At 49.9% G+C, this 14271-nt stretch overlaps 1 protein-coding gene across 1 annotated transcript in view; it reads right to left on the bottom strand.

Annotated features, from left to right (window-relative positions):
• The window catches only part of PSMD1 (proteasome 26S subunit, non-ATPase 1), a 201458-nt gene that overhangs the window by 103484 nt on the left and 83703 nt on the right, over positions 1-14271 (bottom strand). The window contains exons 13-16 of the mRNA XM_075340393.1: positions 11639-11750; positions 11341-11537; positions 7038-7133; positions 6500-6564 (exon numbers count right to left, since the gene is read on the bottom strand). Coding sequence (XP_075196508.1) covers positions 6500-6564; positions 7038-7133; positions 11341-11537; positions 11639-11750 — 470 coding nt within the window. The remainder of the gene's footprint in view (positions 1-6499; positions 6565-7037; positions 7134-11340; positions 11538-11638; positions 11751-14271) is intronic.

Genomic DNA, 14271 nt, shown 5'->3' with positions numbered 1-14271 from the left:
AGACCCAGACAATTGGGACGTCCAAAAGCAGTCCCTGGGTGGGTAAAATAATACCTCGTAAGAGAGCCGTAAAACGGCCTCTTCCTACAGGTGGGCAACCGCCGCCTGAAGGACTCGTCTACCTAGGCTGGCATCCGCCGAAGCATAGGTATGCACTTGATAGTGCTTCGTGAAAGTGTGCAGATTCGACCAGGTAGCCGCCTGACACACCTGCTGAGCCGTAGCCTGGTGCCTCAAAGCCCAGGACGCGCCCACGGCTCTGGTAGAATGGGCCTTCAGCCCTGAGGGAACCGGAAGTCCAGCCGAACGGTAAGCTTCGATAATTGGCTCCTTGATCCACCGAGCCAGGGTTGATTTGGAAGCCTGTGACCCTTTACGCTGGCCAGCGACAAGGACAAAGAGTGCATCCGAGCGGCGCAGGGGCGCCGTACGAGAAATGTAGATTCTGAGTGCTCTCACCAGATCTAACAAGTGCAAATCCTTTTCACATTGGTGAACTGGATGAGGACAAAAAGAAGGTAAGGAGATATCCTGATTGAGATGAAAGGGGGATACCACCTTAGGGAGAAATTCCGGAACCGGACGTAGAACCACCTTGTCCTGGTGAAACACCAGGAAAGGGGTTTTGCATGAAAGCGCTGCTAGCTCAGACACTCTCCGAAGTGAAGTGACTGCTACTAGAAAAACCACTTTCTGCGAAAGGCGTGAGAGAGGAATATCCCTCATTGGCTCGAATGGTGGTTTCTGAAGAACCATCAGCACCCTGTTCAGATCCCAGGGTTCTAACGGCCGCTTGTAAGGAGGAACGATGTGACAAACCCCCTGCAGGAACGTGCGTACCTGTGGAAGTCTGGCTAGGCGCTTCTGGAAAAACACAGAGAGCGCTGAGACTTGTCCCTTAAGAGAGCCGAGCGACAAACCCTTTTCCAGTCCAGATTGAAGGAAGGACAGAAAAGCGGGCAAGGCAAAAGGCCAGGGAGAAATACCCTGAGCAGAACACCACGACAGGAAAATTTTCCACGTCCTGTGGTAGATTTTTTGCGGACGTTGGTTTCCTAGCTTGTCTCATAGTGGCAATGACGTCTTGAGATAACCCTGAGGACGCTAGGATCCAGGACTCAATGGCCACACAGTCAGGTTGAGGGCCGCAGAATTCAGATGGAAAAACGGCCCTTGAGATAGCAAGTCTGGTCGGTTTGATAGTGCCCACGGTTGGCCGACCGTGAGATGCCACAGATCCGGGTACCACGACCGCCTCGGCCAGTCTGGAGCGACGAGGATGACGCGGCGGCATTCGGCCCTGATCTTGCGTAACACTCTGGGCAACAGTGCCAGCGGAGGAAACGCATAAGGGAGCTGAAACTGCGACCAATCCTGAACTAAGGCGTCTGCCGCCAGAGCTCTGGGATCTTGAGACCGTGCCATGAACATTGGTACCTTGTTGTTGTGCCGGGACGCCATGAGGTCGACGTCCGGCACCCCCCAGCGGCAACAGATCTCCTGGAACACGTCCGGGTGAAGGGACCATTCCCCTGCGTCCATGCCCTGGCAACTGAGATAATCTGCTTCCCAGTTTTCCACGCCTGGGATGTGAACTGCGGATATGGTGGAGGCCGTGGCTTCCACCCACATCAAAATCCGCCGGACTTCCTGGAAGGCTTGCCGGCTGCGTGTGCCGCCTTGGTGGTTGATGTATGCCACCGCTGTGGAGTTGTCCGACTGAATTCGGATCTGCTTGCCCTTCAACCACTGATGGAACGCTTTCAGGGCAAGATACACTGCCCGTATTTCCAGAACATTGATCTGAAGCGAGGACTCTTGCTGGGTCCACGTACCCTGAGCCCTGTGGTGGAGAAAAACCGCTCCCCACCCTGACAGACTCGCGTCCGTCGTGACTACTTCCCAGGATGGGGGTAGGAAGGATTTCCCCTTCGATAATGAAGTGGGAAGAAGCCACCACCGAAGGGAAGCTTTGGTCGCCTGAGAGAGGGAGACGGTCCTGTCGAGGGACGTCGGCTTCCTGTCCCATTTGCGTAAGATGTCCCATTGAAGGGGACGCAGGTGAAACTGCGCGAAAGGGACTGCCTCCATTGTTGCCACCATCTTCCCCAGGAAGTGCATGAGGCGCCTCAAGGGGTGTGACTGGGCTTGAAGGAGAGATTGTACCCCTTTCTGTAGTGACTGCTGCTTGATCAGCGGAAGCTTCACTATCGCTGAGAGGGTATGAAACTCCATGCCAAGATATGTCAGCGATTGGGCCGGTGTCAGATTTGACTTTGGAAAATTGATGATCCACCCGAAACCCTGGAGAGTCTCCAGGGTAGCGTCGAGGCTGCGTTGGCATGCCTCTTGAGAGGGTGCCTTGATCAGCAGATCGTCCAAATACGGAATCACCGAGTGACCCTGCGAGTGTAGGAGCGCTACTACAGTAGCCATCACCTTGGTAAAAACCCGTGAGGCTGTTGACAGGCCGAACGGCAGTGCCACAAATTGCAGGTGTTCGTTTCCTATGGCGAAGCGCAAGAAGCGCTGGTGCTCTGGAGCAATCGGTACGTGGAGATAAGCATCTTTGATATCGATCGATGCAAGGAAATCTCCTTGGGACATTGAGGCGATGACGGAGCGGAGGGATTCCATCCTGAACCGTCGGGTTTTTACGTGTTTGTTGAGCAGTTTCAGGTCCAGGACCGGGCGGAAAGACCCGTCCTTCTTTGGGACCACAAACAAGTTGGAGTAAAAACCGTGGCTCTGTTGCTGAAGAGGAACAGGGACCACCACTCCTTCCGCCTTCAGAGTGCCCAGCGCCTGCAGAAGAGCCTCGGCTCGCTCGGGAGGCGGGGATGACCTGAAGAATCGAGTCGGGGGACGAGAGGTGAACTCTATCTTGTAACCGTGAGACAGAATGTCTCTCACCCAGCGGTCTTTTAAGTCTGGGTCTCCCAGGGTTAATCCCTCTCTGCAGCGTCGGAGGAGCTGACAGGAATGGCTGCAGCGTCCTGACGAGAGGAGGGAGCCGTGGGCGTGGCCGAGAAAGTGCGGGAACTGGTGACCGCACTGTGCACAGTGAGGGGGGGTGGAGTATGCAAATCATACTCCAGCCCTCAGTGCTGCTCGTTCCGTGCAGCGTCCCGCCCTTCCCCCTGCCTGTCAGGGCTGAGGGCGGGAGAAAGGGAAAACTAGGCCGCAAGTAAGCCGGGGACTCGAGTATAAGCGTGTCCGCCGTAAAAGCGCGGTACACGCCGAAGTCCCCGGCGAACTACAAGTCCCAGCCGCGCCGCAGTTTCCGCGGTTAGCGCGGTAGCCCCTACATATAAACACACTCAGCGACGCTGAGTGTGTAATGGCACATTTAACCCGGTCAGCGCCGCGGCCCGGTGCACTAGCACACCCAGCAAAGCTGAGGTGTTGCCGTGCGCGGTCCCCACAGGGATACAGAGTACCTTCACGTAGCAGGGCCATGTCCCTGAACGGTACCCGGCTCCTATCCAGCAGTCTCCACAGGAGTTGTGGATGAAGCACGGTCTCAGTGCCTGGAGACCGATAAGATCCCACTTCGCCCAGAGCCCTGAGGGGGATGGGGAAGGAAAGCAGCATGTGGGCTCCAGCCTCCGTACCCGCAATGGATACCTCAACCTTAACAACACCGCCGACAAGAGTGGGGTGAGAAGGGAGCATGCTGGGGGCCCTATATGGGCCCACTTGTCTTCCATCCGACATGGTCAGCAGCTGCTGCTGACCAATCTGTGGAGCTGTGCTGTGCGTGTCTGACCTCCTTCGCACAAAGCAAAAAACTGAGGAGCCCGTGGGAGCACGGGGGGTGTATAGGCAGAAGGGGAGGGGCTTAACACTTTTAAGTGTAGTACTTTGTGCGGCCTCCGGAGGCATAGCCTATACAACCCAATTGTCTGGGTCTCCCAATAGAGCGACAAAGAAATGCTATTTATTTTGTCAAGTACGGGAAGTTATCAAACTTTGCAAATTCATTAAGTTAGATTTTTATTCTTCCCTGTAAAAAAAAAATAAAAAAATATTCATACAAGTGGCTTCCATGCCCTTTCTTTCCCCAGTCTATTTGCCTTCCTTGGTATTTCAATGTACTCTTTTGGTGTACAGATGATTGCAGTGAAAGTGTCGGCTTTCACACACAGCTGCAGGAGATGGTTCTGATACGGGTGCATTTAGACGGCGGTGCTGATTGGACCGCAATGCTCGGACTGGCTGCGCTCTCCCGACCAGAGGGACAGTTTCATATATTTGTATGCAGCGGTCACATTCGAAAAGGAAAAGTCGCGCGGTGAATCTGAGCATTGTAGTCCAATCTCTGATTTATACGGTCGTCTGAACACACCCTAAGCCAAATGCTCAGAGGAGAAGATCTGACCCTTTCATTGTTTAGGTGGTATGTTTTAGGGGTGCTTCACACACAGCGAGCTCACTGCCGAGATCGCTGCTGAGTCACGCTTTTTGTGACGCAGCAGTGACCTCATTAGCGATCTCGCTGTGTGTGACAATGAGCAGCGATCTGGCCCCTGCTGCGAGATCGCTGCTCGTTACACACAGCCCTGGTTCGTTTTCTTCAAAGGCGCTCTCCCACTGTGACACACAGATCGCTGTGTGTGACAGCGAGAGAGCGACAAATGAAGCGAGCAGGGAGCAGGAGCCGGCATCTGGCAGCTGAGGTAAGCTTGTAACCAAGATAAACATCGGGTAACCAAGGTGGTTACCCGATATTTACCTTAGTTACCAGCCTCTGCAGCTCTCACGCTGCCTGTGCTGCCGGCTCCGGCTCTCTGCACATGTAGCTGCTGTACACATCGGGTTAATTAACCCGATGTGTACAGCAGCTAGGAGAGCAAGGAGCCAGCGCTAAGCAGTGTGCGCGGCTCCCTGCTCTCTGCACATGTAGCTGCATTACACATCGGGTTAATTAACCCGATGTGTACTGTAGCTAGGAGAGCAAGGAGCCAGCGCTCAGTGTGCTGCTCCCTGCACACACAGCTAAGCGGTGTGCGCTGGTAACTAATGTAAACATCGGGTAACCATACCCGATGTTTACCTTAGTTACCAGTCTCCGCAGCTTCCAGACGGCGGCTCCGTGCAAGCGCAGCGTCGCTTGCACGTCGCTGCTGGCTGGGGGCTGTTCACTGGTGAGATCTGCCTGTTTGACAGCTCACCAGCGACCATGTAGCGATGCAGCAGCGATCCTGACCAGGTCAGATCGCTGGTCGGATCGCTGCTGCATCGCTAAGCGTGAAGGTACCCTTAGTTTCAATACAATCAGTTTTTTTATCAGTAGAATATCACCAGAGGGACTAGGCCTCATTTCAATGGCAGTCAGGTTAATCTGTGTAACTCCGCCCCCACCATTGATTAGCAGCTTGCTGACAATTTGCAGTGCACACAGACAGCTGCCAATCAGCAATGTGGGCGGGGTTATACACAGCTCTGCATTCTAACAAAACCTTCAAATAATATACAAAAACAGATATTGTTTTGCACCACCGCGTTATACCTTGAAATAGTGCAGGGAAGGAGTAGGTAATGCTCGAGTCTTTATCCAATAGCACACCGGTCATGGGTGCACATTGAAGAGGGAAAAGAATTTCAATATGATTCCCAGGAGATCAGAAGACAAGGGCATAATCCAGTCGATATCCAAAACATGCTTTATTTAATCCAAGAAGTGCATTAAAAAGCGGGGACAGAGCCAGGTGCAGGCCTCCAGGGGACAACGGCCGTTTCGCACCTCCTAGTGCTTCCACAGGTCTAGTCCGTGGAAGCACTAGGAGGTACGAAACGGCCGTCGTCCCCTATGGGCCTGCACCTGGCTCTCTCCCTGCTTTTTATCGCACTTCTTGGATTAAATAAAGCATGTTTTGGATATTGAATGGATTGTGCCGTTGTCTTCTGATCTCCTGGGACACATTCTATCAAAACCTACACCAAGCAGTTCAGTTACATCCCTGGAATCAGGCTCTTTCGCCCCATATTATGCTGTTCTCAGGTTACATAGCAAAAACCTACTGATAGATTCCCTTTAAAAGAGTGTGGCTTGACCAATGGCTGAGGCTTAACTGTAAGTGCTGCTGAAGCCATAGCAGTTGGAGAGGCTTCTGCTGAAGCTAGATGTCTAGAAGCCCCTCTCAAAATTATAAGAAAGGACGATTTTCTGAGATACAGATTTCCTTATTAAATCTCTCACTATAATTAGTAATAGGAAAAAAATTTAAAAACAGCACCAGAAGAGAAAATTAACTGCTGGCATATTTCAGCATTATTTTTGTGCATTTTCTATTTTAATGCTTAAGAAACAAATGAATTTAAATTAAAAAGTTGCTAACATTTGCAAACAAAGACTTTAACAATCAGCATCATACATGGCCTATTGTATGACCAAGCGAAAAACAAAAGAAAGCGCTTCTGAAAGGGCATGATAGGAATGTGTATACATTCAATAAAACAATCCATCATCAGATATAGAGATAGTAGAAATACTGACCTGAACAGGATGAAGCCTAGCGATTCCACAGCAGCCCTCCTTACATCATCGTTCACATCACTGACCTAACAAGACAGACAGGGACAGGTCTGATACAGGGTAACAGCTCCACAATTAAAGCACTACTTCAGCAGGGATTTCTCAGAGCTGAAGTGGGGCTTTAAATGTGAGCCCCCTGCCCCATCACATACTCTTCCAGCAGCTTCACCGGTTACTGACACAGCTCCGGTCCCGCAGCGACATATTGTGACTGTAACTTCTGACTGGCCAGAAGTCAGAAGTTACGACACAAGCGCTCAATGCATCTCTAGGAGACCAAAAACGAGGCCAGAACAAAGCTCTCAGAGATGATTTATTGAGAGCTCCATGGCACACTGGAGCTTCCGTCAGGCCACAAGTCGCAGGAGACCGACCAGAACGGCAGCAAATAGAAGATGAAGCCACCAGGGGGGCAGGGGCTTACATTTAAAGCACTAAAGAAACGCTGGAGTGGTGCTTTAAGTATATACACAAATACAGGCAATGCAAGTCTACTTACAGCAACATGAAGCAGACGACGAATAGCCTTGTTATTTCCTGATCCGCAGTATGCCATCGCAACAGTGTACATGCCCGATCTACGCAGAATTGGGTCCTAAGAAGAACAGCAAATACGGTTAAGCAAGTTGCTCATTCCCAAAACTCAATTTGTTACTTACACAGTGGTAAAGGGGACTTAGCCCCTCTAAAAAGTTACACCTGCAGTTTAAACATCCCTTCTTTAGCTGTACAGATGTAAATGAGGGCTCTTCAATGTACCTTTGTTGGGGGCAAGGGCTCAGAGCACCGGTATAACCCCTCAACCAGCATGCTATGTAGATCCCTTTATGTTGATTCACAGCACTCACTTGTATAGTGAAAGTACTGCCTGAATAGAATCCCTGGCTCTGCATATCCGCACTGACACCGCAGAATGTGTGGGTGCACTGATTTTCCTCTCCTGTCTACAACACCTGCTGGCTGTAAACAGGATCACACAACCGCAGACAGGAGTGACAGATGAAAGCATGCCTTCACTGACACACTGTGTGCGCTCGCTAGGTTCCTACAGTGTCGGTGCGGGTGTGCAGGACCGGGGATTCAATATGGAAAGCAATGATTCTGGGCAAGTGAGCTCTGAAAATCAAGTTAAGAGGAGGTGGATGGTGCATTATTAGGTGGGGTGGAGCAGTGCATTGGGCCTTGGCCAAGGGTGCCATTAGTATATGAAAAATCTTTTTCTATATAACTATAGAAGATAAATCTATCCTACCAGTGTGGGCTTTATAGGGGCCAAGTTACCTATTGGACTATATTAGGCTGCTTTCACACCTCCGGTTTCTGCAATGCGGCACACTCCGGCACTTTGCAGGAAAATCGCATCCGTTTTTTTTTGCTTTTTCTGCATAGACTTTAAATTAGTGCCGCATTGTGCCGCATGGCCTTGCGTTCCGTCCGGTTTTTGCCGCATGCAGCAGATTTTGCCGATGCGGCGGCCTTATGGAACGTTGCCTGGCACGTTTTTTCGTGCGACAAAAAAAACCGCATCGCACCGCATTCGGCCGATGCGGCGCATTTTTCAATGCATGCCTATGGCGGCCGGATGCGGCAATAACCGCATCCGGCCGCATGCGGTTTTTGCCACTGCGCATGCTCAGTAGCATGCCACAAGCGGCAAAAAACGGACTGGCCGCAAAGGAAAAACTTATGCAAAGGATGCGGTGTGTTCACCGCATCCGTTGCATAGCTTGCACAGCCGGATTGAGCCGCAGAGCTCAAGCCGGATGTGTAAAAGCAGCCTAAGTAGTTTAAAATGACTTTTAGGGGTGTCCGACTCCAGATACAGACCTTATTCCTGCTAAAGCCACACACCGCTCTGTATATACAGGAGCATTGTAACAAGGTTACGTCAGGTGCAGCATGGTAGGTTTTTCTCCTACAGCAGTAATTTGTGAAGTGTTTTGCACAATAATTCTGGCTTATAGTTCTGTACGCAGTTTGCACTGTACTGCCTATTCAGCTCAATTCATTTCACAAGAAAATTGATGTCTCCTGCCATAGCTCCAAACCTTAGAAGTACTTGGAAGCCAGACACGTCTGCTGCAGGGAGGTAAAACAGACGTGACCGATAAATTCTACAGGAATGAGAGCAGGCCAGACACAGTGCAAGCATGCAACAGAACTACGCCAGTGAGGAGAGCTTGTGGGGTTTTTATATAACAATGTAGTTTAAAAGGGGTGATCCAGTTCTCAGATATGGATAGCCTATCAGAATGTGCCATTAATCTGAATACGGAGTATAGGAGCTGATCCGCAGTACCTAAGGGTACCGTCACACTTTAGCGATGCTCCAGCGATCCCACCAGCGATATGACCTGGTCAGGATCGCTGGTGCGTCGCTACATGGTCGCTGGTGAGATGTCAATCAGACAGATCTCACCAGCGACCAGCCCTCAGCGACGCGTGGAAGCGATGCTGCGCTTGGTAACTAAGGTAAATATCGGGTAACCAAGCGCTTGGTTACCCGATATTTACCTTGGTTACAAGCGCACACCGCTTAGCGCTGGCTCCCTGCACTCCTAGCCAGGGTACACATCAGGTTAATAAGCAAACCGCTTCACTTATTTACCCGATATGTACTCTGGCTATGTGTGCAGGGAACAGGCAGCCGGCACTGGCAGCCTGAGAGCCGTGGACGCTAGTAACCAAGATAAATATCGGGTAACCAAGCAAAGCACTTCGCTTGGTTACCCGATATTTACCTTGGTTACAGCTTACCGCAGCTTCCAGACGCCGGCTCCCTGCATTCAGATCGTTGCTCTCTCGCTGTCAAACACAGCGATAAGTGCTTCACAGCGGGAGAGCAACGTCCAAAAAATGAACCAGAGCAGTGTGTAACGAGCAGCGATTTCACAGCAGGGGCCAGATCGCTGCTCAGTGTCACACACAGCGAGATCGCTAATGAGGTCACTGGTGCGTCACAAAAAACGTGACTCAGCAGAGATCTCGCTAGCGATCTCGCTATGTGAGAAGTACCCCTAAGGCTAACCACTAGTGTACAAAGCTGTAAACAGTGCTGTTAATGTCCAGCCATCTTGAGACCTGCAAACAACTGATCAGTGGGTGTCAAATGCCAGATTGTAACCAATGACAAAGAAACCTGGAAACACAATAGCCCAAATGGTTCTTATCTGGATAACCAATGTATAAAATAAGGGGGCTTCTCGCTCAGCACGGGTTATGTCACCCAACCACTTAGTGCATGGAATAGGCTGCTGCAGACCCACACAGATATAGCGATGTCGAATGGAAATGAATGGGTTAAATCTGTGTTGCATGGATGAAGTTGCAGATTTTTGCAGCTACATGTGGCTTGTCAACGCGTTTCGAAGAGTCGCACTACTTGTGAAACGTCAAAACACGTTGACAAATAAACCATATCTATCTGAAAGAATTTGCAATTTCATCCATCCTTCAGCTTCTTTCATCCAAGGCAGTGCAGATATAACCCATTCCTCTCCATTCAGCAGACTCTTACCAATGTCTGAGTCCTGGACAAACCAATAAAAAGGGAATTTGTCACCAAACTATTTATAGGAGCATGCAGTTCAGCAATACATGGCCACTCTATTCCTCCATTACTGAGAAATTAGCATTTGCATTGATATGAGGCTGAAAAACTATTTGTAGATCAGAAACCTCCATCATCCAACTTCATTCCTCGCCCAGCGTCGCCTCCCGCTTCAGTGACAGCCCCTACTCAGTGACTTCAGGCAAAGGAGTGGTCAGTTAAGTCAGAGGCGGCGGCACAGGCCGGGGAATAGAGCTGGAGTGACAAAGGCTTAACAACTGCAGTAGCTCCTCAGACTCATTTGCATATCAATTAAAATACTGATTTATCAGCAATGCAGGAACAGACAACGTAAAGCTGGGTTCACACATAGCGACAACGACGTCGCTGCTACGTCACCATTTTCTGTGACGTAGCAGAAACGTCCAGTCGCTGTCGCTGTGCATGACATCCAGCAACGACCCGGCCCCTGCTGTGAGGTCGCTGCTCGTTGCTGAATGTCGTGCTTCATTTTTTGCTCGTTGCTCGCCTGCTGTGAAGCACACATCGTTGTGTGACAGCGAGAGAGCGACGAACTGAAGCGAGCAGGATGCAGGGAGCCAGCTTCTGGCAGCCTGCGGTTAGCTGTAATCAAGGTAAACATCGGGTAACCAAAGGAAGCCCTTTCCTTGGTTACCCGATATTTACTTTAGTTACAGCGTCCGCCGCTCTCACGCTGCCTGTGCTCCCTGCTCCCTGCACACAGCCAGAGTACACATCGGGAAATAAGCAAAGGTTTGCTTATTAACCCGATGTGTACTGTGGCTACGAGTGCAGGGAGCCAGCGCTAAGCGGTGTGCGCTTGTAACCATGGTAAATATTGGGTAACCAGAGAAGCCCTTTGGTTGGTTACCCGATATTTACCTTAGTTACCAAGCGCAGCATCGCTGCCACAGCGACGCGTGTCGTTATGATGGCTGCTGCGTCTGCTGTGTTTGACAGCTAAGTAGCGATCATAACAGTGACTTACAAGGTCGCTGTTGCGTCACAGAAAATGGTGACGTAACAGCGACGTCGTTGTCGCTGTCGCTATGTGTGAACCCAGCTTAAAAGGTACTGATGGCCTTGTCTTTGAAGCATGAGCATATAAATAGTTTGGGGTGTGATTCCCTTAAAATCCTGATGCTGCAATGTTTGAAAGTGTGCACAATATTCCATTCTATACTGCCCACATATGTAAAGTAGGAAGTTAATCTCATTTTAAACCAATTACCTTGTCCCGGCAAAGACTCTCAATTAACGCATCTGCTTCTTCCATGCGGCCATACATAACCAGGGCAATGCCAACTGCTAAGCCTCGTAAGATCTTCTCATGCTGTGTCTCTTGGGCATACCCAACCATGTCTTCTATGGCTTGGGCATTTTTGGATCCAAGCATCACTAAGCCAAGTGCTAGCCCTGCTGCCTCCCCTAGAAATCAAAGTGGTAAAATGAAAAAAATAAATAAAATAATAAGTTGACTACGAAAACAATCTGGTATACAAAATATAAAGAGAAATACAAATTCCCACCTGTCACTGCATCATCTTGGTAGAGATTTGTTTTAAGCAGGTCATAGACATCTTGACGTGCTGTTCCCATTGCAGCCAAGCCTAAACCTAAACAACCACCATGACGCACAATCTGTTTAAGAAGAAAACAACAAGATAATGGAAGACCTGCCTTAGATAAATCAAAAAAGACAATGGAGCAATTAGTTTTATTATAAACCGCCCCAGGACCCTTTCCTGGCGTTTCATACCTCCTTACTCCCCTAATTGCCCACCGCTTAAAAACTAATAAAAAACAGTTCTAGCTCTTGGAATAGTATGGAAAAAATGCTTTATCTTTAAAAGGTCCAAAACAAACATACTAGATCTTAAAAGGGAACCAGTCACTATGTTTCTCCTATACAAACAGTATGCATCTCCCTAAGGGGTGCTTCACACACAGCGAGCTCGCTGCCGAGATCGCTGCTGAGTCACGTTTTTTGTGATGCAGCAGTGACCTCATTAGCGATCTCGCTGTGTGTGACACTGAGCAGCGATCTGGCCCCTGCTGCGAGATCGCTGCTCGTTACACACAGCCCTGGTTCGTTTTCTTCAAAGGCGCTCTCCCGCAGTGACACACAGATCGCTGTGTGTGACAGCGAGAGAGCGACGAAATGAAGCGAGCAGGGAGCAGGAGCCGGCATCTGGCAGCTGCGGTAAGCTGTAACCAAGATAAACATCGGGTAACCAAGGTGGTTACCCGATATTTACCTTAGTTACCAGCCTTCGCAGCTCTCACGCTGCCGGCTCCGGCTCTCTGCACATGTAGCTGCATTACACATCGGGTTAATTAACCCGATGTGTACTGTAGCTAGGAGAGCAAAGCTAAGCGGTGTGCGCTGGTAACTAATGTAAACATCGGGTAACCATACCCGATGTTTACCTTAGTTACCAGTGTCCGCAGCTTCCAGATGCCGGCTCAGTGCAAGCGCAGCGTCGCTTGCACGTCGCTGCTGGCTGGGGGCTGGTCACTGGTCGCTGGTGAGATCTGCCCGTTTGACAGCTCACCAGCGACCATGTAGCGATGCAGCAGCGATCCTGACCAGGTCAGATCGCTGGTCGGATCGCTGCTGCATCGCTAAAGTGTGAAGGTACCCTAAGCCTATGTTCACACAAGGCTTTTTTGGTAAGTTTTTGCAGCGTTTTTTTAGCTACGGATTTGCCTTGGTTTTATGCAAACCCATGTTAATAAAAAAGCTGCTTTTTACAGTCCCAGCAAAGTCTATGAGATTTCTGAAATCTCATGCAAACACTAACACATCAGGTTTTTTTCCAGACTGTTTTGTCAAATTTTTGGTCAGGTTTTTAAAGAATGAGCATGTCAATTCTTTGCTGCAGATCAGGTTTAGGTTAGGAAAAAAAAAAAAAACACAACTTACCAAAAAAAAAGAGAATTTTGTTTACTTACCGTAAATTCTTTTTCTTATAGTTCCGTATTGGGAGACCCAGACATTGGGTGTATAGCTTCTGCCTCCGGAGGACACACAAAGTACTACACTAAAGTGTAGCTCCTCCCTCTGAGCATATACACCCCCTGGATAACCAAATATAGCCAGTTTAGTGCAAAAGCTGAAGTAGAATAGCCACCCAGAAGTAGAGATAGAGCAAGCACCGGAACAACCGGAGCCTCTGTCTACAACAACAGCCGGTGATAACACGCGGAACAAGAAACTGCCAACAGGCAGGGTGCTGGGTCTCCCAATACGGAACTATAAGAAAAAGAATTTACGGTAAGTAAACAAAATTCTCTTTTTCTTTATCGTTCCTATGGGAGACCCAGACATTGGGACGTCTCAAAGCAGTCCATGGGTGGGAATAAACAGAAAACTGAGAAGTAGGCGAAACCTAACTTCACAAATGGGCGACAGCCGCCTGAAGGATGCGTCTGCCAAAGCTCGCATCTGCCGAAGCATGAGCATGCACTTGGTAGTGCTTCGAAAAGGTGTGCAGACTAGTCCAAGTGGCAGCCTGACAGACCTGCTGAGCCGTAGCCTGGTGCCTGAAAGCCCAAGAAGCACCGACAGCTCTGGTCGAGTGTGCCTTGATCCCCGGCGGGGGAGGCACCCGAGTACACTGGTAGGCATCGGAAATGGCCGACCTAATCCAACAAGCTAAGGTCGGCTTAGAAGCCGAGAGGCTCTTACGCCGACCTGTGGTCAGCACAAAAAGAGAGGTGCACCGCCTAAGAACAGCGGTGCGAGACACATAGATCCGGAGTGCCCGCACCAGATCCAGAGTATGCAACGCTTTTTCAAAGCGATGAACAGGAGCCGGACAAAAGGAAGGCAGGGAAATGTCCTGGTTAAGGTGGAAAGGAGAAACCACCTTAGGAAGAAAATCCGGAGTCGGACGGAGAACCACCTTGTCTTGATGAAAAACCAAAAAAGGTGACTCCGAAGAGAGCGCAGCCAAATCAGATACTCTCCTGAGGGAAGTTATGGCCACTAGAAAGACCACTTTCTGTGAAAGACGAAACAAAGAAACCTCCCTAAGAGGCTCAAAGGGGGGTTTCTGCAAAGCCGTGAGGACCAGATTGAGGTCCCAGGGATCCAAAGGCCGCCGGTAAGGCGGAATGATGTGAGATGCGCACTGCATGAAGGTGCGCACCTGAGCCA

Source organism: Anomaloglossus baeobatrachus, chromosome 3 (assembly GCF_048569485.1).
Source record: "Anomaloglossus baeobatrachus isolate aAnoBae1 chromosome 3, aAnoBae1.hap1, whole genome shotgun sequence".
In the NCBI taxonomy this organism is placed as follows: Eukaryota; Metazoa; Chordata; class Amphibia; order Anura; family Aromobatidae; genus Anomaloglossus; species Anomaloglossus baeobatrachus.
Note: the sequence above shows the minus strand (reverse complement) of the source record. Positions and strands in the feature narration are given on the sequence as shown.